Source organism: Phoxinus phoxinus (genome assembly GCF_949152265.1).
Source record: "Phoxinus phoxinus genome assembly, chromosome: 18".
Taxonomy (NCBI): domain Eukaryota; kingdom Metazoa; phylum Chordata; class Actinopteri; order Cypriniformes; family Leuciscidae; genus Phoxinus; species Phoxinus phoxinus.
In genome coordinates, this window is record NC_136893.1 from 25,786,725 (window position 1) to 25,808,898 (window position 22,174).

General features: G+C 40.6%; 1 protein-coding gene across 1 annotated transcript; it reads right to left on the minus strand.

The window, feature by feature from the left end:
* Positions 1–1,033: 1,033 nt before the first annotated feature.
* Positions 1,034–21,957, minus strand: slc34a2b (solute carrier family 34 member 2b). The gene is made up of 13 exons (XM_079588604.1): positions 21,873–21,957; positions 20,853–20,901; positions 20,586–20,735; positions 20,295–20,423; positions 17,157–17,300; positions 16,163–16,274; positions 14,123–14,318; positions 8,447–8,542; positions 6,889–7,009; positions 5,060–5,227; positions 3,049–3,165; positions 2,304–2,428; positions 1,034–1,739 (listed from the first exon to the last, which is right to left on the minus strand). The coding sequence occupies exons 2-13, from the start codon at positions 20,896–20,898 to the stop codon at positions 1,200–1,202; spliced, it is 1,944 nt and encodes a 647-aa protein (XP_079444730.1). The 5' UTR covers positions 20,899–20,901; positions 21,873–21,957; the 3' UTR covers positions 1,034–1,199.
* Positions 21,958–22,174: the final 217 nt, after the last annotated feature.

Below are 22,174 nucleotides of genomic sequence, written 5' to 3' on the forward strand. Positions count from 1 at the left end.
TCAAAGGCTCAGTAAAACATACTTTGTTTTGGCCTTATCCCCAAGCAGAATTGTACTTTCATCTGTATTTTCTCAGTTTCATCCATGAAGTAGTCGTAGAACTTAGTGCACAGTACATAGAGTTTCTGGCTGTGTCTCAGTACTTACCCTACATGATAACAGAACTCGCCCAGATGCCCACACACTCTGACTAACAATATAAAGCGATAAGGAGTTAAAAATTAACACGTTTAGTCTAAGTAGGTCTAAAAGAAAACATCTGGTTATACAAATCAGATCTAGTGTTCTCATGTTGTTTTTAAAACTAATTTAAAGACAATATCTTGCATAGGAGTAAATAAATATTGTAAGTCAAATTTTTTTTAATGAAATTACAAAATGCAACAGTACAAATCAGACATTAAAACCCCCCCTCAATTGTTATGTTTACAAAGATCTAAAAACAAACAAACGCATCTTTACATAGTTCTACATAATGTGCAAAATTACGGTCAAGAGTCTGCATTTTTTTCGTGGGCATGCTTACCTCCATATTAGTATATATTTTTTGAAATACTAAAGATTTAAAAAAACTTGGAATTTCATGAAAGCTCTGGTACGTCAGGTACAAAGACCCACCACAACAGTAGCAGCAGCAGTTAGGTAGCAACTTCTGCACCATGGTGTCATTTTATAGTCGGCGTACCTGATGCATTGTTCTGAAAGACCTCGCTAATTGCTTGGCAAGTGCAATATTCTTTCCTGTGCTGATATAGTACTTCCTGTCAAAACAGGAAATTGTGGCGGGACATTAATTTCACGTGTTCTTTAAACATTTATCAAAATGAGTATAGTGATTAAATATTTTGCTGTCATCAACAACAAAGTCGCACATGAATCTAATTTGGTATTCTGAGCACTGCCATCAAAACAAACCATTTCAGAATAAATAGAGTCCGTAGACATGAAAAGCTTCAAGTAGAATTAAGTAGAGTCATCTACATTTCAACACGAGGTGAACGCATCATTATAACTAAAAATAGCAGCTTTTACCTATATTGTATCCAGTGCTGTATTACTACAGTGATGAACGGTTTTGATCCACTTCAAATGTTGACTACTGTAGTTCTGAAATCCTGCATTACTCGTGTTGCTTCACCCTGTGATTATCAGAACAGATTATTATAAACAACGCTTTACATAAAAGGGTCCGTTAAGCGTTATAAATGCGTTGCAGTTATTTTGGCCTCATCTTCTATAGTGAGCGTTGGATTGTCATACATCTCCAAACTTCTATCCTTGGTTTTAATGTCATCCGTCTCTTCATCCTTCTCTTTTTCTATGCAACACTTGCAGCAGCAGCAGCAGCGAGTCCTGCAGAAAGTCGTGCCGGCGGTAACCACTCTGTCCCAGGGTTTGAAGGAGTGCAACGGTTTGGGCAAGAAGTCCCAGCTGCGGAGGAATGAGGGCAGGGAACGTGGCCAGCGATTCTGCATGATGTTCACTATGACCACCGCGATCGCAAAGACCACAACAGGCACTGCGACCCCCACCAAGACCGGCCACCCCGCGATGGAGAGGCCTAGGACTGACAGCGGGAAAAGGAGGAAGCACAGGACGAGATACACCGCCGCGAACCAGCGGTACTTGGCCGTGCGGTCACCCAGAGCTTTGGCCATTCGGATAGGGATGCGCGTGAAGGGGATGGGATACCACAGTAGGATACCACAGATGTTGAAAAAGAAGTGACAGAGAGAAATCTGGAAGAAAATACAAATGATAGTCATTTAATTTAACGAAATTCTCGTCCGCAATTTTCGCACATAAAAAAAATTAATTCGTCCTCACGTTGTGTCAATCACGTTTACACACTGCCTCTGAAACTTTCGTCCATCATAAAATACAGTTTGGATTTGATTTTCTTTGTTTTTCGCATCCGTAGCAAGCATTTTGAGAGGTGTTTTGACAATTCAGTGCCACTAAATGACGAATACGAAAAAACGCATACGAAAATTTCGTACTCTACTCTAAATTATTTTGCTAACAAAATTTGCATCCAAAAGTGTAAGAACTTCAAATCTCTTCTCCAAATGACAAAGAACCATAAACGGTTTGTTGTTGTCGATTGAAGCATTATTGACAGTATTTTATTTAAAGATAGACATAGTTTGCTAAGTAAACTGTTTATTAAGCTTTGTTTTTTCCCCACTGCTCTACCGAAAAGATACCAAACCGTGAATTCAATACAGAGGAATTCAATACTGAGCTGTCATTTTTGTGTACCGTTACACCCCTCTTATTCTCCCAGCAGGGCAGTAACAAACCTGTAGTGAGTTAGCCAGCGTCTCTCCAGGACTGGCTAAAGCAGCAAGAATAGCAGTGGTTGTCGTGCCAATGTTGGAGCCCAGCGTGAGTGGATAAGCCCTCTCGATGCTAATGACACCAATACCTGAATAGAAAGAAAAAGGCGCCAAGGCTTAAGTAAATCTACCCACTTAGCATATTTACTGTTTTTATAATTAGAATCAATCAAATAAGTCACAGAGTCGTCTTAAACGTAATCAACTTAATGATTATCAAGGCTGCAGTAAAAACATAAATATTGTGAAATTATTACAATATAAAATACGTGTTTTCTATGTGAATATATTTTAAAATGCAATTCATTCCTGTGATCAAAGCTGAATTTTCAGCATCATAACTCCAGTCTTCAGTGTCACATGATCCTTCAGAAATCACTCTAATATGAGGATTTGATGCTCAAGAAACATTTATTATAAATCTTCTATGACATTATGTCTTTACTGTCACTTTTGATCAATTTGATGTGCCCTTGCTGAATTAAAGTTCATTTCTATCAATCAATCAGTCATTAAATTGCCTTTACCAAGCATACATGCAGTCTCTAAAATGCTAGGTAAAATCTCTAAGTAGGCTTATTTTCTTGGGTCAAATGCAATTGTGACTCAACCTGCACCATTTTGACCACCAGCCCGATCAACATGACTAACACCAGCATGAAGACCTGCAGATGTACTTGTATGGCAGTTAAAGGGTTTCTCTACTGACCGACTAGTGGAGTGATGGCTGAGGTGAAGACCGAGCTGCTCTGAACAATGAAGGTCATTCCCGCTCCAACAAGGATGGCAAGATATCCCGTGAGCCAGGCGAAGGGGAAGGGGAAATCTGGCAACAGTTAAAGCCGTGTTAGAAAGGTCATGAACAATGTTTAGTATGAAAAAGTATCAACTTCTAAACTTGAAACTAAAAGTTAGTGAATTTGTTACAAATACTACCACCTTTGGACCACAAAGTGTTTGGACTGACAGAACTACTTGGCACTTAACCATAAAAATGAACTGGATTCTGATTGGCTGTCAATGGTTTTATAAATCATGAGCTTAAAAGAAAAATGATTCCAGTGATGTCGCTCCTCTGTGTAATGACTTATGGTGGTGTGGTCACTATTATCTTAAAATTTGAAAAAATACAAAAAAATCATAGCTAAAGTCCTTGGTGTGAAAGGGCCTTTACGCAGCAAACCTTCATAAAAGTGATTCTGTTCATTGGCATTATAAATGGCTACCTCTTAGGGACCAAATGGGTAGGATTGATGAGGGAGGATCATATAAGGAGAATTCAGAATAGCATACTATTCTTACTCTTTATCCCATGTAGCAGAAATATGCTTTTCTAAACTCAGTCAATGACTCCTAACTCATTCGCTAAAATAGTTAAGCTAAAAAGGCTAGATTAATTAGTCGGGTTCATCAATTCACCTTTGGCTAAGCCCCGCCCCCCTTAGTTACTGTTGCTACGTCCGTCAACTTCATCTGGGCTCTGGTTTGGTGTCAACATGGCTTATGCTCTTCCTGCTGAAATTTGATCAAACTTTTATAAAGCAGCAAATAAAGTGTCCGATAGAAGTAGGCAAAAGGGGCTCAGTGTGCGTTCGAAGGCTATGTTCAAGACATACCGGTGAAACGCAAGCAACAACAAGCCATCCAAATAGAGGCAAAAGCATAACGTCACAGTCAAAAAATGGACCACCGCATATCCTAATGGAGACGGAGGCTGGGACTAACAATATCAAGAGCAACACTGTTCATGCAAAGCTGGGTAGGTCTATTCACTTCTATAATCGTTATTACAAAGCAATTGGACTACGCGAGTATAAAGTTGTATTTATTAGCAGCGTGTGCTAGCGTATCAACAATTAGGGTAGAGAACCGAAATCATGACCTAAACAGCATAAAACTGTCTAACTAGTATAACTTCACAGTAAGGTTAAAAGCTAAATGTATCTTAGAGACAAAAGTGTGTTTCGCTGACTGAGGACGTCCACACAATTTAATCCAGAAACGACACTTGTCAGGATTTTACTTCGGTTTTGGGAAGGGGAAAAAACGGACACCCCCCTCCAACCTCTCTGGGAAACGCATATCTGTGTTACAAATGCCCCAGGCACAACGTTTAACCATATTTCTGATAAAACTACGACGGTAATAGCCTGCCGAGACCAAAAATATGAGACGCCTGTGTTAAAGTCAATGGAGCGCTGTGAAAAAGTGTCGGACCGCTGTGGGAGCTCGTTCTTGGCTGCGCTGTGATTGGTCAATCTACATTCTAGGGTGTGGCTTAGCCAAAGGCGAATTGTTAGTGGTTGGGCTGTGACGGTTGCATTGGTTAAACTGTAAGTATGGGTGGATGTACCCGAGTGTCCTCTGATAGCAACATACACACACCTGTGGCACTCAGACACACTCAGGCTTATATAATGTTCCTGTTCAGCTCATCAGGCAGCAGGACTGAATCACCTGTGCTGACTATCATATGACAGGACACATGCTCACACACTTACAGCAAGCACTACACCTGCAGGAATGTGCTGAGAGGGAATTCTGGGAAGAATTACCAAATGTGTGTTTTTATTGCAGGGTCAAATATTTGCCACATGCGTCTTTGTCTTCAACTGTGAAAACCTCCAGTGGAAAAGTCACAAGAGCGCGTATCACAGGGTAATATTAGCAATTAGCGGCAGAGCTTATCAGCAGAGGACTAATCTCTGATGTTGACTCACCTGTGTTGAGCACCTTTTTGATGACGACCGCCACCTGACCCTTCAACATGGAGTTCAGCAGCTTGACGATCAGAATGAGGCAGGTACAGAGAGCCAGCAATGACAGAGCCAACAAAATCAACCCCACGGCCAGGTCAGGTAGATCAGCGAACACAAACATGTGAGTACCTGAAGAGAGATGAGGACGACTCTGTCAGAGGTTACAGAAATATAAAGCAACATTCGTGAAACAGGTTGGGAAATCATGTTGGTTTGCATCAGTTTTAGAGGATTTGCGGGCATTTTTCGGCTAGAAAACCAGAAAACAACCCTAGGTTGGGTTAACTGGTTTGTCATGCAACATTGAGTAACTAAAATATATTTTTAGATTATTTTAGTCAAAATGTTTTTTTGTTTTTTGTTTTTTTTACAAATACAATCACTTGTAATACAATTAAATTACTTATCACCTTTGACCAATAGGCACGGTTACCAAATTAATGTTGTGTGGTCAGTGTGAGGACACAATGACACATACAAAGTTCGGTGTTAATATGCCAAAGCGTTGCGGAGTTACAGCCTCAGAATCCGCTTGGCACCAGGCCATCAAATTTGTTGAAGTGTTATTCAAGAACGTTTTGGTCAATTGAAAAGCTTTTACCGGTAATAACTTTTTGTCAGAATGGTCTGAAGATGATCTGTGCCGATTTTGGTAAAAATCAGACTAATGGTCTAATAGTAAAAGAAAGAAAAAAGTATATATATAAAAAAAAAAAAAAAGTATGTTTAAAAAAAAAAATCTAAATGGCAGACAGCAAGTTTGTGTGAATATGGCATAATTGGTGTCATTGTTCTCAGTATGACAGTGACAAGGGATCTATCAAGATCAGTTTAATTAAAATAGGAACAATTAATCAAAAGGTATTCGAGTTTTTAATTTATTTTATTTTCCAATTGACCAGTCGGTCACAGTCCTGATGACACAGATCAAGTTTTGTAACGATGCGCTACTGGTCCTTAAAATGCAGCATTTTATGTATATTACAAACTTTACATGAACACCCAAAAGAATCATAACAACTTTTGGAAAATGGGTATCCGATGACCCCTTTAAGTAAAAATTATGCTAATGAGATTGTTATGTTACTACTAGTAGTTGGTTTCTTTATTTGATAGTTCAATCATTTTTTAAATCAGCCAGTAAGGGTGTCTGTTACAAAGGTTCAGAGAAAAATAGTGTAAAAATGTATTTAAAAAACAGAACAAAGTATAGCTGCCTTGGTGTTTTAAGAAGGTTGGTTCCTTGCAAGGGCATTGACAAATTTGGGGGTCATTGAAATCAGTTTGAAAACCCCAGATATAGTTTACTGAAAATGTTTTTAAAATTGTCAGTCCGGGAAGTGCTGGACTGAGGTGCTCCTTAAAGAGCCAAGCATACTCTTTCACAGTTGAAGGACTCAATGATTAAATACTCGAGTCCACTCAACCAAGTCAAGGCTGGAATTTCAACATGGTATCTAACTGCTAGCATTGATTTAAATCACCCAAATTTATACCCAGAGGAAAAGTCCTTTGTTCAGGTACGCTGGCCTCGGCTGTCGTGAAGAATAGCCCCATTGAAAAGGTAGAGTAGATGGATGGGATAGGGGGAAAGGTGAAGCTAAGATCTCTCTCAGCAGTTAAGAGAAGCCATTGTATTCATGACTGTTAGAGTAAGTCAATGGCTTCAAGCTAGAATAAGTGAACTGTGCAAGGAAGAGAACGGGAAATGGACTGATTTTAGGCTTTAGCTGTTGATCCAGGAAGGTCCTGTGCTGGTTGCTACAATCAAACAGAGCAGAGACACTCACATTTTTTTAAGTAGAGCGTTTCTGTTTGGTTCTCTTGAGTCAAGACCTTGTTGCCCTCAGTCCAGCAAAGAGCATCAGGGTTGCAGTTTGCAGATCCATTGACTGTTATATTCACAAGGTTCTGAAATGGACGAAGAGTACATCCTCAGACTGAAACCTCACATACGAGACAGAGAATTTAAAGTTTTTGTCCTGGCTGGCTATCTAACAAATACATACAGAATGTATTATGGTGTGGAAATATATGCCAATATATATGCCAAGTAGTTGGCATTCCTATACTTAATACTAAAACGTGTCAATGAAAATAGTTCCAAAAATACAAATTCTATTTTATATTCTAGTCTATTTTACACAATATGTGTGTGGTGTGTATATTTATGCATATAGAGTGGTGCAGTTATGACGTCACTTTGTAGGTCAATCGGCAGTTCGCATCACACTGGTTCCCTCGACAAAAACAGGATTTTTCCATAGGCTTTTGGATTATCGCAAAAAACAAGCTCGTTTTGTCCATCAAGATAATCATCACAGATGAAGATAACTTTTATGAATTTTAAAGCTATGCAGCTTCAAATGCAGTCGCCTGAAGTAACAGCTAAAGGTATGCTATAAACAAACTACACCGCGGTCCCACGAATTGAACGTCACCACTTACTAAGCTTCTCACAACTCTTTCAGTTCTTATCTAAAAACATTTTCCCTGACCATTTGAGTTATAATAGTTTATAAGAGCACAATTATGAGCATAATGAGGCTGTAAAAGTGTACCTGTTCAGCGTGATGACGTTTAATCTCATCGATAGCCTACCGCCTTTTTCCAAGACACGTAACAGCTTAAAACCATGAGTGGGGTAATACTGATGTATTTTACGTTGTAGAATAAAACGTGAAAGTGTCTTGAGCTTGTGTTTACCACAGACCTTATTTCAGCCATTCAACCAAAATCCGATGGAACCGGAAGTGTTAAAATGCTAACTCGTTTCCATGTTTTGGCCTACAAAGTGTGTCATACCTGCACCACTCTATGAAATGATAACATAATGCAAAGACCAAAAACTGATGCACCTCTTGATGGAAATAACAACACAACATATATTTCCAACGTCATACCTGCCCCACTCTATTAAATAGCGGAAACAGTTGGTCATCCAGGGACTTTTCGCCTACTGTTTTTCCAATATGTTGTATTTGGACATACTTCTTTTGGTATTTGGAATTTTTTTTGCCTTCTTTTATAGTAGGGAAGTATTTGATTTTGGATGCATCATTAGTCTCTGTGTTCTGTGCATTAGGATAACTTTTTGAATGATGTTTAAAAAGGCAGCAAGGCAGTGTGCTAAGTTTCGAAACAGAGCAACAGCTAAGGTATCTGTTATCTCCAAACAAATTGTATCATGAATTTAGATCTTGCATATCTGTATTTACAAAAATAGACCCAAATGTTTCACTTTGGAATTCCCATCAGTATGATAAATCATATTTCCTCATGTTTTAACAGCCTAATCTGGTGACTGACGATAAATAGTGGGAGCGCTGGACCATTTTCAGTTCTCACCGTGATTGTTTCCGTTTTACACCAGATCTTGATCAAACTTTTGTTCCGGGCCTCAAGGTCTCCAGTGGCGATGTCACGGATCACAGAGGTGTCCAGCTGGAAGAACAAGAGGAAAAAAGGTTCTCGATAAAGATACTTGAGGTAGCATACGGTAGAGAGCAAAGCAAGTTCATAGAGATCATTAGATATTCAATTGTCTAAATACACTTTTGGGGTAAAAAAATGAGGCGCCAGATTTTGAACCACCCAATGTATTGCAACAGAAATATTGGTGTGTCCTCTGGGGAAGTTGGTATTTACAAGTTGGGAAGTCGTAATTATGATGTCAGGTGCGTTCAAGTCACTTTGGTGGAGTAAAGGCCCTGATATGCTGATATATTTTTCGTTCTTCTCTAAGGGGTAAAAAGATGTTCGAAATACGTGATATACTGTTAGCGACGTGATGTATATGTATATGATGTACATCAGCGATACATCTGAGGCCGTCCACACTGCTGAGAGCGACAGCAGTGAGAAAACAGCAGATGAGAAAGCATCTGATCATAGCGATGTGGATACGTTTGCACAAGGCACTATCCTGTCAAGTCACGTTTATTCAAATACCAGCCAAAGAGAACTTTTCCAGAAAGTTGGATTTGGCCATCTGAAACGAACACCAAACAAAGGTTGTTTTGGTCAGATTTTTTGGTCGGATTTTTCCATTCTTTCTTCGATTCCGTTTGTAGTATATCGGGGCCTTAATACGGTGATGTACCCTTTCTACTAAACACAGCAAGGTTTTTTACTACTTCTAAAAAAAGAATAAATGTGCATCAGGTGTGTTTTTGCTTCAAATTATTATTGAATTAATGAAGGGACTGTAAACTGAATATTCTATTGCTATTGTACAATACTTTCATATTTTGGACATGCAACTTAGCATATAAAAAGCAAAAAACAGTCATTTTTAAACACAAATTTACTGTCAATAAAGAAGCTGTTTCCATTGCGCTCGTGTTGTTTTCTCACTGACACATCCCCAACTTTGAAACTCTAGGCTCAATCTTTAGTTCCCTTTCGAAAGGGAACTCGCACTGCATCAGAACGCTAGGGGGAACACCCCAGCGTGACTGATGACTGAAACACTGTATAATCACAACGATCGTATTGGCACCCTCTAGCGCGACCAGGAAGTATAAAAGGAGAATATGTCATCCTCTTTTCGTCTTCAGGGACTGTTTCACTGATACTGTGAGTTACAAATTATGGCTGGAAACAAGCGCTTTAGGAAGTGTGCCGACCCGTGTGAGAGGTTTCTCACTTTGTCTGGGTGAAGAGGGAAGAGGGACAGTCATCTTGGCCCCACGGTTCGGGTCCTGCCCGCGCCGAGGCTGAGAGGAGACTCAGATTGTCGGGGTCTCAGAGGGAGCTCGCCGACGAGTTTGAGAGAGGGGTGAATCTCTTACACTCGTCGGCGGCTGACTGCTAAAGCCAGCGCTCTATTGGCTTTGAGTCCGGATGAGCAGGAAGGGACTAAAGCGGGTGAAGATGCCGAGATGGCTGAACCTTCCCAGCCCCCCCTGCGCCGCGTATGTGGAGCTGGTGGAGGTGATGGAACGCGCCACCGCTAGGCTTGAGTTGGCATGGAGGTGTGCCAGAGGGGAAGCCACTCGTGGAAGGCTTGATGAGTGCTTTCTCTCTGGTCACACCCCACCAGCCCTGATGAGCCTTCCATTTTTTCCCGACCTCCATGTGGAGGTTATGAAAGGGCATGGAAGAACCCGTACACTGCTCGCATTCACCGCTTGCAGCATTCTAGTTATTTGAATGTGGAATGAATGCGAGAGCACAAGTATGTGTCGATGCATCCCGTTGAGGAGACGTTTGAGGAGACATCGACACTAAGAGCTCCGACCCTGCCATCTAGACCACTTCAGACCACGTCTCGTCTAAATGACTGGGCATAAGCGGCGGCAGGTCAGGCTGATGCTGCGGTGCACACAATGTCGGTCTTGTAGGCGTACCAGGCTGACCTGCTCAGGGGCCTGGACCAGGGTCAGGGTCTAACCTGCGCCGCACCACAGACCTGGCTCTCTGGGCTATCAAACAGACGGCTGCCACGATCGGACAATCGTTGGTGGCCATGGTGGCCACGGAGAGGCATCTGTGGGTGAACTTGGCAGGCATCGAGGTGAAAGATGGCTTTTCTCCTCAGTGCCCCAGTTTCACCCTCTGAACTTTTCAGGACCTCCGATGAGACGGTGGTCGGAAAGTTCAGGGAGGCAAAGGCGTGCTCAGCAGCCTATAGATCTTGCATACCATGCCGTCCGTTTCGTTCTGAGGATCGCAGATGGGGCCATTGGGACTCAGTTGCCGCTCGTGCCCCTGGCAGGAGTAGGTCAACGAGGCGGCGCGAGTCCCGGAGGAAGAAGCAGGGTGTCAGGGAAGCAGCTCAGGCCAGATGTGAGTGTCCTGGTACAAGCAGAGGCAGGTAATCGCCTCCTTCCTTGTGTGCACCCTCCTCTCTTTCTCTTTCCCCCATGACCTATAACATCAGGCCCAACGAGCTGGACCGATGATGATAATCCATTCTGACGGTCTGGACATAGCCAGGCTGTTCTCAAAAACGTATATATATATATATATATATATACCCTGTTTTATGTACAGGGTAATTCGGCCTCCGTTCCCCTCTTGGATAGGATGGGGTTCCCTTACGTTGTGGTGAAATTGCTACAGGGACGCTGTCGCTACTTTGTTCACTGAGTCTCTGGTAGCCCAGATCTGAAATTGGTTAATAATGGAGTAGTGATAAGCACAGGTAGCAGGTAAGCCTCCCTGTGGGGTTAGAGGCGTGGTTAGGCTTCCTCTCACTCTAGAGAGTTATCTGCTGAGGCCTTCGCTCTCTAGAACTTGACAGAGTGTCTATAAGTTAATAAATGCCTTAGTGATTTTAGCAGGCCTCCTCTCATGCGAGAGTCATCATGCTGAGGCCTCTGGCATAAGAGCCCCATGCAGGCAGCCCGGCCCTGCTGAAGGTAGAGGTTGATAAGGGGTCATTCTCTTAAATGGCAGAGAGTTTTTTTGGCCCTTCGCTTCTCGTGCTCTGAGCTGGATTTATCTAACATAGTTGTTCTTTTTCTCACAAATAGAGAAATGTTTAAGACCACTTGGGTGTGAGTTTGGCAGGCCTCCTCTTCTTTAGAGTGTCCCTGCTGAGGCCTCCGCCCCCCCATAGCCCTGTCGAGGCACTATACGTCTTTAAATTCGAGACGGTGGTCAGATCCCCTCCCTTTAGGATGGCGTCATGTGGTAAGGCCCTACTACAGCTTCCGTGAGGTTGTTTTTCCAAGAAATGTAGATGGTACTCCCCTAGTTAGCAGGGTATTTCTATAGAGTGCTCCGTTTCATGGATAGCCACCGAATAAGCCTAGTACCCTGGTTCCCCTGGGTCGTTATGCGGGGAGTACTTCATCTCTGGTTGAGTTTTTAGCAGGTCCTCACAAAGTTTGGGCCTCTATAATCCCAGTAAGCAGGTGTGTTAAGGTGATAGGCTTCCAGTGTTAGCCTCCCTCATTCGGCCAGGCCGCCCCAAATGCAGACTCCAATACTCCCATTTAGTTTAGGGTTGTTATGCTTAGAACGTCTCCAGCGGCCATATTTCTGAGCACATAAGGATGACGTTGACTTCCTCTCATTAGAGAGTTGTCATGCTGAGGCCTCCATCCTCCAGAGTTCCATGCAGATAGATCTGGTCTCTGCATAGGGAAGAGCCTCTCTTTTTAATGCAGATAATTGTGTTTAGGCCCTTTGTTCTTCAGCTCTGTGTTGTGCATAGCTAGAGCTTAGCTGGTTCTTAAAATGTATGGTAGGCCTCCTCTCCCTTAAGAGAGTTATCCTGCTGAGGCCTCCACACAAACAGCCTTCCAGGTAGAGCTGGAGAAGTGGTCCCTCCCTCTCTGAGGAGGGGTTTCCAGGCCCCTCGCTCCATGAGCTCTAGTGTTAGTCGATCTAGCTGTCCTAACTATATGTGTCAGGCCTCCTCTCTTTCAAGAGTCATCCTGCTGAGGCCTCCATGCATACAGCTTGGTAGGTAGATCGAGAAAGGGGTTCTATTTCTCATATCACGAGTAGCTCTTAGACCCGTCACTCCCTGAGCTCTGTGTTGATGTTTTGGAAACCTCTGTATCCAATAGATCTCTGGTTTGAGTCTGGCAGGTCCCTCCTCCTGTAGAGTCATCCTGCTGAGGCCTCCAGGCGAGAACAGCCTGTCAGGTAGAAATGGAGGAGCGGCCTCTCTCTCTAAAGGTGAGCAGTTTAGGCCCACTCGCTCCCTGAGAATTCTGATAGGTGAGATAGCTGTCCTCTAGCATGTGTCAGGCCTCCTCTCCTTTGAGAGTCATCCTGCTGAGGCCTCCAATTCAAACAGCTTTGCAGGTAGTAGTACAGAAAAAGGTCTCTCTCAATAACGGAGAGTTATTCTTAGCCTTCACTGCCTGAGCTCTCCACTATGAATTTTTTCACACTATGAGAAAAGGCTCAAGAGACCACATTGGTGTAAGTGTGGCAGGCCTCCTCTGCTATTAGAGTCATCCTGCTGAGGCCTCTGCTTCCCATAGCACTGAGAAGAAGCAATCGTCTGTGGCTAGAGACTGTGGTTGAGTAATGAAAAAAAAACAGGTTGTTGGCTTCAGCGATAAGCATGATAGCCTCCCTGGTATGGGGGTTGACACTAGTCCCCCCGAAAGTAGAAGGCTAGAGACGATAGGCTCTGGGCTGTACTCCCTTAAAGGAACCCCCCTCTAAATTCGGGCTGTGGTATCCATGCCCTTTAGCTGGCTCTGGGTCAAGTGTGAAAGCTAAGGGTACTTCCTCGCTTAGCATGAAGCTCGGGCAGTGGCCGTAGGAGGTAGTGCTACTGACAGCCGACGTGTAAGCAGTAAGGGGTTTTAACTCTGAGTTAAATGTGTTTGTGCTTGTAAACAGCCATAATTGGTGAAGCATTCCCTCAACATGGCAGCGAGGGTAGATCGTTCCCCTAGCGTTCTGACGCAGTGCGAGTTCCCTTTAGAAAGGGAACGTCTCAGGTTACGACTGTAATCTTTGTTCCCTGAGAACAGGGTACGAGACACTGCGTCTCGTCACCATGCCTCTGGCCTGCTTGCACAGTCCCTTCAGACAAAGAAGTGGATGACATGTTCTCTAGGCGCACCTTTTATACTTCCTGGTTGCGCTAGAGGATGACGTCATGGCTGACACCTGCCAATACGATTGTCGTGATTATACAGTGTTTCAGTCATCAGTCACGGTGAGGCGTTACCCCTTGCGTTCTGATGCAGTGTCTCGTTCCCTGTTCTCAGGGAACAAAGGTTACAGTCGTAACCTGACACGTTTTCCCACTTGAAACAATTACATTGTTGTGGCCTTCATGTGCCAGAAATCATAAATACAATCTTTCTGATATGACTTGAGGTCACCATGTGAGCCAAGTTACTGACAAAATTGTTGCAGCTGCTAACAACTTGATGGGTGTTCATTTATGGGACAATAACAATGAAAACAATAGATGTGACGAAAGACTTTATGCAAAGGAGTGGCAGCAAAGGAGCTTATATGATCAGCTGCCCGATACAGATGAAGTAACAGCTACTAGATAAACCAACAGGTCTACTTCATAAGCACTGATGTTGACCTCACCTCAATGATGTTCTTGGTGAGGGGTTCAGTGATGACCTTTAACAGTTCTGGAGCATCTGCACCGCTCTGAATGTTAAAGGAGTCAATCACAAGTCCGGTGAGCTTGTAGAGGAATCCTGAGGCCCACTCCAGAGGCAACAGCACCAGGACAGACAGCCAGTTAAAGAAGTCATGGACCGTAGCACCAGCAAATGCCCTGAACCACACAGAATTAATGTCACATCCCATTTCTCAGATGTGCAACTCTATTTCCTTCAGCAAGTAACTTCAAAGTGGCTGAAAAAGCCACTGCTACTTTTGCACCACTTTATCTTAAGGCAAAAATTGTGTATTAGCATACACATTAATCCAATAAGACCCTCAAAAGATGTTATCACACTAGTTTGGAGGCACGTTTAAAGGGGTCATGACATTGATTTGTTTTATTATTTTAATATGTTCCTTGAGGTTCACTTATAAATGTTAATACATTTTTTGCACAAAATACATGTGAAAAAACTATTTTTAACCTTCACTTTGACCTTCTGTCTGAAATGATCAGTTTTTAAGGCGTTGCTCCTATAATGCTTGTCAGCAAATGGCCACGGTTATGATTGGCTAACGTCATTGCCTAAGAAACCGTATCAATGCCCACTCTCTATTGCACATGAGTAAGTGTTTAGAAAACCTTATCCATATAAAACCGTCGTTTACAGACAAAGCATTATGAAATCGTCATTTTGTGATGCAGCTGCTGTCAGATTCAATACAGCTGGTAACAAGTTTCTTTGTGAACTCTCCATTACACTGTGCCTCGATTACAAAACAAAATGCTCCAAACAAGCAAATAATCCTCCGACGAGACCCGGGGCGTCATTAAATTAAACCATCCACTTGTTTCTGATGCTAGGATCCTTCTGAAGTCTGTACAGAAATCGGAAAATTAGCTGTTTAAACTGAACAATTCAAAATGAACATTCTTTCACTCATTTGTCCTATTGTCGGCAGACTCAAGCGTAGAGTAAACTGAACACATGTCTGTATACTGTATCCAGTGTAGACAGCGTCTGTGATTTGATTATAATGGGTTCTATTTGCTTTTGATGCAATGTGACGCTCGCATCCGGTATAGGAACATGTCAGCAGTTAAGAGACTGAACACCAGTGGGCAGGGCCTATGAGGAGATGAAGTTTAATACAATGAACTAAAGATGATGAGATGAAGTTTCATATACAAATGTATTTTTCTGTGTGACGTCACAGAACCCGCAATATCAAAACGAGCCATTTTTGGAGCTTGATTTTAAGCTCTGAAACAGGATACAGGATGTTTTATTGGTACAAAGAAACCTGTCAGCTATATGTAAAAAAGACCAAGGCAAATTTGATTTCTCAGGTCATGACCCTTTTAAAAATGACAAAAACTCACAAACAGCAATAAATAGATCAAATGTGTTAAAGCACATAACACTAGATGTCGCCTTGGGGTTCTAAGCATGCGTCAAAACCGCCGCCATCTTGGAACAGGGGTCTTGTCATAGGAACAAGCTAGGTAACGCTGCTATGGATGATGCCGGACTTTTGTGCTGCATATGGATGTTCACACGAACAAAATTAGGAAACTAGGAAGAATTTAAAAAAAATGTATAAAAAAAAAAATATATATATATTTTCTCTGGACTCAATGATGAATACATGTCTGACCACTGGAACGAACCAAAAAAAATAGAAAATCGCATTCATGACGATTTATGGTGATTTTATTTCCATTAGACCTTTGCTTACATTGACGCTGATGCATTAAAGAGGAGGAGCTCCCCTGTTCCATGATGGCGGCTCTATTGACGCATTCGTTCCAATGACCTGCCGTAGCCAAGGCGACTTCTAGTGTAAATATCTATGGTTAGAGCAAAGCACCACAGAAATAAGATTTTGCTTATTTACGTGACTTTTCCAGGCCTGGACATCAGAGTTTTAAAACTTGATGAACTTTTATGTTGTCCATGACTGTGAGAGCACTGTTTAACACGAACAGAAAGCTATATCCACAGTTGGGTGTACCTGCGAAACTCGTTGCGGTCTCCTGCTTGCATCACGGCCACGATGGTGTTCGTCACAGAAGTGCCGATGTTGGCACCCATGATGATTGGCACTGCTGACTTCACCTCCAACACTGAAATTTACAGTGAACAATTATATTTACACTACCATACAAAAAATAAAAATAAAAGTTTCTAATGCTCACCAAGACTGCATTTATCAAAAATACAGAAAAAAACCCGAATATTACTACAATTAAAAATTACGTTTCTATTGTATTATTTTTAAAATGTCATTTATTCCTGTGATCGAAGCTGAATTTTCAGCATTATAACTCCAGTCTTCAGTGTCACATGATCCTTCAGAAATCATATTAATATGATGATTTCATGATCAAGAAACATTTATTATTATCAGTGTTGAAAAGCATAGAATAGTTCAAAAGAATAGCATTGATTTAAAATAAAAATCTTTGTAATATAATTACAAATGGATACATTATAATATGGATACATTATAATTTTATTTTACTGTCATTTTTGATAAATGTAATGCATTGTTGTTAAATAAAAGTATTAATTTCCTAAAATATTTTTCTGACCCCAACGGTAGTGTACGACATACACTAATACAATTCAACAAGCAATTGAGATGAAACATTTAATATGACCGAATAAATATTAATGCGTCACAAATTAATGAACAAATCAATGTAATTTTCAAGAGTCATTTCAGGGGGAAGTGCGTTAAGGTAACGGCTGCACACTTCACAGCGTTGATATCTTTTTACTTTGAAACAATTTGTGCTACTGTTGTTACATGGAGGTGCTTATCATGTATCCGATATCTGTATGAGCACGAGTCAGAACACACACACACACACACACACACACACACACACACACACACACACACACACACACACACACACACACACACACACACACACACACACACACACACACACACACACACACACACACACACACACACACACACACACTCACACACTCACATCCAGATGACACCATGCTGACCACAATGGAGGACGAGGTGCTTGAGCTTTGAACCAGAACAGTGACCAGAACTCCGATCACCAGCCCGGCCACCGGGTTAGACAGGACCGCATTGTCCTGGAAGATGTCGCCCGCTGCCTTCCCTGCACACAGTGACAGAACCACAACACATCTATTCCTGTTCACAGATAACACGACTCTTTTACACATTAACCATGTTAAACTGACATGCGCTCTGATACAGTGCCATTTGTTTGAAGTACATGTTCACCTTAAAAGATTTCAGTTTAACATTTTTATCCCCCTTGTTTGACAAATATAGTTTCAACAGAGTAAAATATGATTAATGTCCAGTGTTGGGTAACAGTATTTACAAGTAGTGGGAACGCCTCAGAATACTGTTCCTTCATTAATTAATAACCACAACACCTGAGTAACACACTATTAACATTCAAGTACCTACTATTAACTAACAAGAAACTCTGATTAACAAATTGGTAAGTGATAGTGCTCAGTTGAATGTGGTTGATCAGAAACTACTATTTTTTTCCATACCTCCCAGATAACTTCTGCAAAAGTTCATTTATTTCAGTAATTCAACTTAAAAGGTGACACTAATGTATTATATAGACTCACTACATGCAAAGTGAGATATTTCAAGCCTTTATTTGTTATAATTTTGATGATTTACAGCTTCATATTACATATTAATATGTACATATTAATAATACATATTACATGTAATCAATAAAATAAAATAAAGATTTTAAATACAGAAATGTCGGCCCTCTGAAAAGTATCCGGCAAAATAAATGCACTTTTGCACGATATCCACATTTTTCGGGGTTCACCTGTATAATAAAAGGTAACGGTGATCTACTAGTAATGACTCAAGTGTTACTATTTGGATCGGTATTCTAAAGCAAAAAACATCCCTAAAGCTTTTGAGTTTTTTTTGTAATATTTTGAATAGTAATTCCTTCTGTTGGATTTGGTAACACTTTAGTCATTACTAGTGTGTGTTCCCATGATCTTCACTTTACTGATCCGAATCATTAGTAGTTCCTTTAGAAGGATGTAGTAGAGTCATTACTAATGGGTTACCATTACCTTATATTATATGCATTATTAATTACAAACCTATACAGTAGTTCTTAGTCTTCAGTGAGGTATGAAAAATAGTGAACTACCACATTCAACTATTACTTACTAACTCATTAATCAGAGTTTCTTGTTAGTTAATAGTTAGTTACTAGAATGTTACAAGTGCGTTACTCATTTATGAGATTTATACATCATATGGAAGTTGAATAAATAAGCTTTCCATTGATGTATGGTTTGTTAGGATATGACAATATTTGGCCGAGATATACAACTATTGAAAACGCAAAAAAATCGAAACATTGAGAAAATCTCCTTTAAAGTTGAGCATTTATGTTCACGATTGTGCTGCATTCACTCACAAAAATACATGTTTTATATATTTACGGTAGGAAATTTACAAAATATCTTCATGGAACATGATCTTTACTTAATATCCTGATGATTTTTGGCATAAAAGAAAAATCTATAATTTTGACCCATACAATGTGTTGTTGGCTATTGCCACAGATATACCGGTACGACTTATGACGGGTTGTGTGATCCAGGGTCACATGTGTTCCTCAGTAGTTACTCATTAATGAAGGAACAGTGTAATTAGATGACAGTACTAATTACTCTCTCTAAAAAAATAATGACTTACTTACTTATTACTTTCTAAATCCCATATCAACCTTGAGCGGCTGAACAATACAAGGATAGACGTGAAACTGCTCTTAATTCTTTCAAAATAAATCATATAAAATTGCATAAACTATTCTTGAACTGACCAAAGTATTTAAGGGACATTAAAAACATACATTTTAACATGAGATGTTACATTTTGATGTTAAACTTACTTGTTTTATAGAATTGTTCTATAGTCTAAACAGTATTTAATGCAATTACATCAGACGTAATTCTGATGAATAAAATAAGTAAAAAGAAAAATGAAGAGTAAAGGGAAAGTAATTAAATTGTCAATGCATTACAACACTGTTCACATAACTATAGTGCAGTTGCTTGTGTACAATATAGGTATAGAGTAATTTTATAGTTTAGTAAAGCATTGAAGAGTTCTTAAGTTAATAAATAAGACAAAAATATTTATACAGGAAAAAAAGGACAATGTAGAAGAGATGCACAGTATAGTAGTAAAAAAGTATTAAAAGTGAAAAAAGTCAGTAAACTTCTATGGAAAGGGCCGCAGATTGAAATTAAAATACTCAACAACATAATTAAGAATTGTTTATAAATAATTAAGATTATTTATATAAGAAAACTGAAATAACGTTTTACCCTCAATATTAACTATTGTTTTCATTGAAGAACTTCTTTAAAAAGCAGCTTTTAAAATGTTTTACAGAATTACTTTTCAGCATAGGAGTAGGACAGGGTGATATTGATAAAGTGAGAGAATATCAAGTCATTTAAAGAGTTATTATTAACGTGTCAACATGTCAACGAGTGGACTCACATGTCAGCTGCTGTGAGTGAGTGGAGGCGGGGCTAATTTACATATTTATAGAACCGCGTATCCTAAATAAGGCAAGGGTGTTGAGTTACATTCAAGCTATTTTAAGCCATGACATTTTTTTTCCCCCAAGGAAAATATGTTTAAATGTGTCAGTTTGGACATCAAAGATGAGTTTTAATGGATAAAATGGACTACAGGGGGACTTTAAATGCCAGCGTAGTGCAGCGCACAATGCAGCCAGTGTTTACATGCAATGCGTGTCAGAATCAAATGGCGAAACAAATTAGGGAGAATTAACTTCATGTATTCCAGAAAATAAACAAACATTTATCTATTCCTGGAAAAAATATATTCCAGTAACAGATACATATTTATTCTTCATTGTTATTTATACACACACAGGCGCACATATGCCTCATGTTTCAGCACTTCCCAGCATTTACTGCATATGGCACGTTTCAACTGTCTCTCACTTTGCCAAAAGACCTGTTCACTTTAGTTTAGCCTACTCTCTCGCTCTAACTTATTTTAAACGAAAAACAACAGCTGTAAAGTTCAAAGAAGTTATAAAGAAAGTTACCTCCTACCAGCTGGAAAGCGGAGCTGAGGATGTCCAGAGAGCAGACGAACACATACAGCAACCCGACCAGGAGAACGAACTTCACGATGGACTTGAGAACGCGCAGCACTTTCCCTCTCGTGTCGAGATCTGCGGGAGAAGGACACACACACACACACACACACACACACACACACACACACACACACACACACACACACACACACACACACACACACACACACACAAAGAGTGTGAGGCGCGCGCTGGGTTCAGTTCAGTCCGGCTGCTCGTGCGCTGCTCTGCTCTTACCGGACCACTTCTCCCCGGTGTCCCGGAGCTCGGGAAGATCCCACGGGTCCTCCTCCTCCTCATCCTCCTCCTCCTCGGACCCGGACTCTTCTGCCGCCGTGTAAAACCGAGGTTCGGGTTCGGTCGCATCTTTGACCGGGAGGTCTGCGTCTGTGAGAGTAAAGACATAACGGCCGCATGAGAGGAAGAAAGCAGGGAAAGGGAAAAGGGGAGGAAGGAAGTGCGCCCCGGTGTGGAAGTGGAAGTGGATTTATACGGGACACGTACCGAGTTCCGGCGGCGTGGCGAGATGAGCCTCAGCTGTCGGGGCCATGGCCTTCAGTTACAACACACACACAACACACATTATGATCAGTTATAGGCCAAACATCCTTTCTTTCTTTCTTTCTTTCTTTCTTTCTTTCTTTCTTTCTTTCTTTCTTTCTTTCTTTCTTTCTTTCTTACGTTTTAAGAAAAAGTTATTTTTTTATTTTTTTAAAAGTAGCCTACAATTAAAACAGTTAGCCTATTTTCTATTTAGAAATCAGTGATTACAAACAATAAACAGCTTCAAGTAAATGTGTAAATATAAAAGTACAAAATTAAGTCTTTGAAATTTTGAAAACAATAAACAAGATCAAAAAAGTTATTTTCTATTTATAAAGTATTAATTACAATCAGTTGATCAGTTGATTGTAATTAATACTTTATAAATAGAAAATAACTTTTTTGATCTTGTTTATTGTTCTTAAAATTTCAAAGACTTAATTTTGAGCAACTTAATGAGCAACTTAAAGTATAGCCTACGCAATAAAAATGTCTTTCTTTCTTTCTTTCTTTCTTTCTTTCTTTCTTTCTTTCTTTCTTTCTTTCTTTCTCAGTTAAACAGCAGGGATTTAGTCTTCACGATTGTCGGCTCATCTGCTCATCTGCTGCTGGGATTGTGGTGGATGTGTTCATATCTCGCAAATGCACACATATTTATTGTTTAGAAATGATCAGTCTGTCAGCAGACCATTCATGGTCGTATGAATACGTGAATAGGCTATTCTGTAATTTCCATTAAGCAACCGTTTATTGACTCCCCGACACTCATGATTAAAAACTCCTCCGCAGTGAGCACACGCTTGCTCTGATACACCCAGATCACTAAACACTGGCCCAGGTTAAAGCAGCTCAAGAGCCTCAAATCCTTATGTAGGCTAAACATACAAAAGCATACAAATATCTATCGATCTGTTAAAATGTTCATTGATACAAAGCATGCTTTGCGAAGCACTAATGCTTTTAGACCACCGATGTTCCTACCTGTGAGTGTGTGGTGGATGTTAGTCCAGGATCTACCTGTAGAGGAGGCGCACAGGTGTCTTATATATATACACCTGCAGCGGGACAGCCGCGCGTGTCACTGCTAAAGTCCAGAGCGGGTGGTCCTTCCCTTCACCTCACCTCACCTCACTCAGTGCATGCAGGCGATATAGGCCAAGTATCAGTAATATAACCTTGAAATAAACTTACAATGTAAAATTGCTAAACAGTATCCTGTATTGTCTCTCTGCATTAGTAAAACTTTGAAAATATCTATTCTATTCTATTCTATTCTCAGTGTT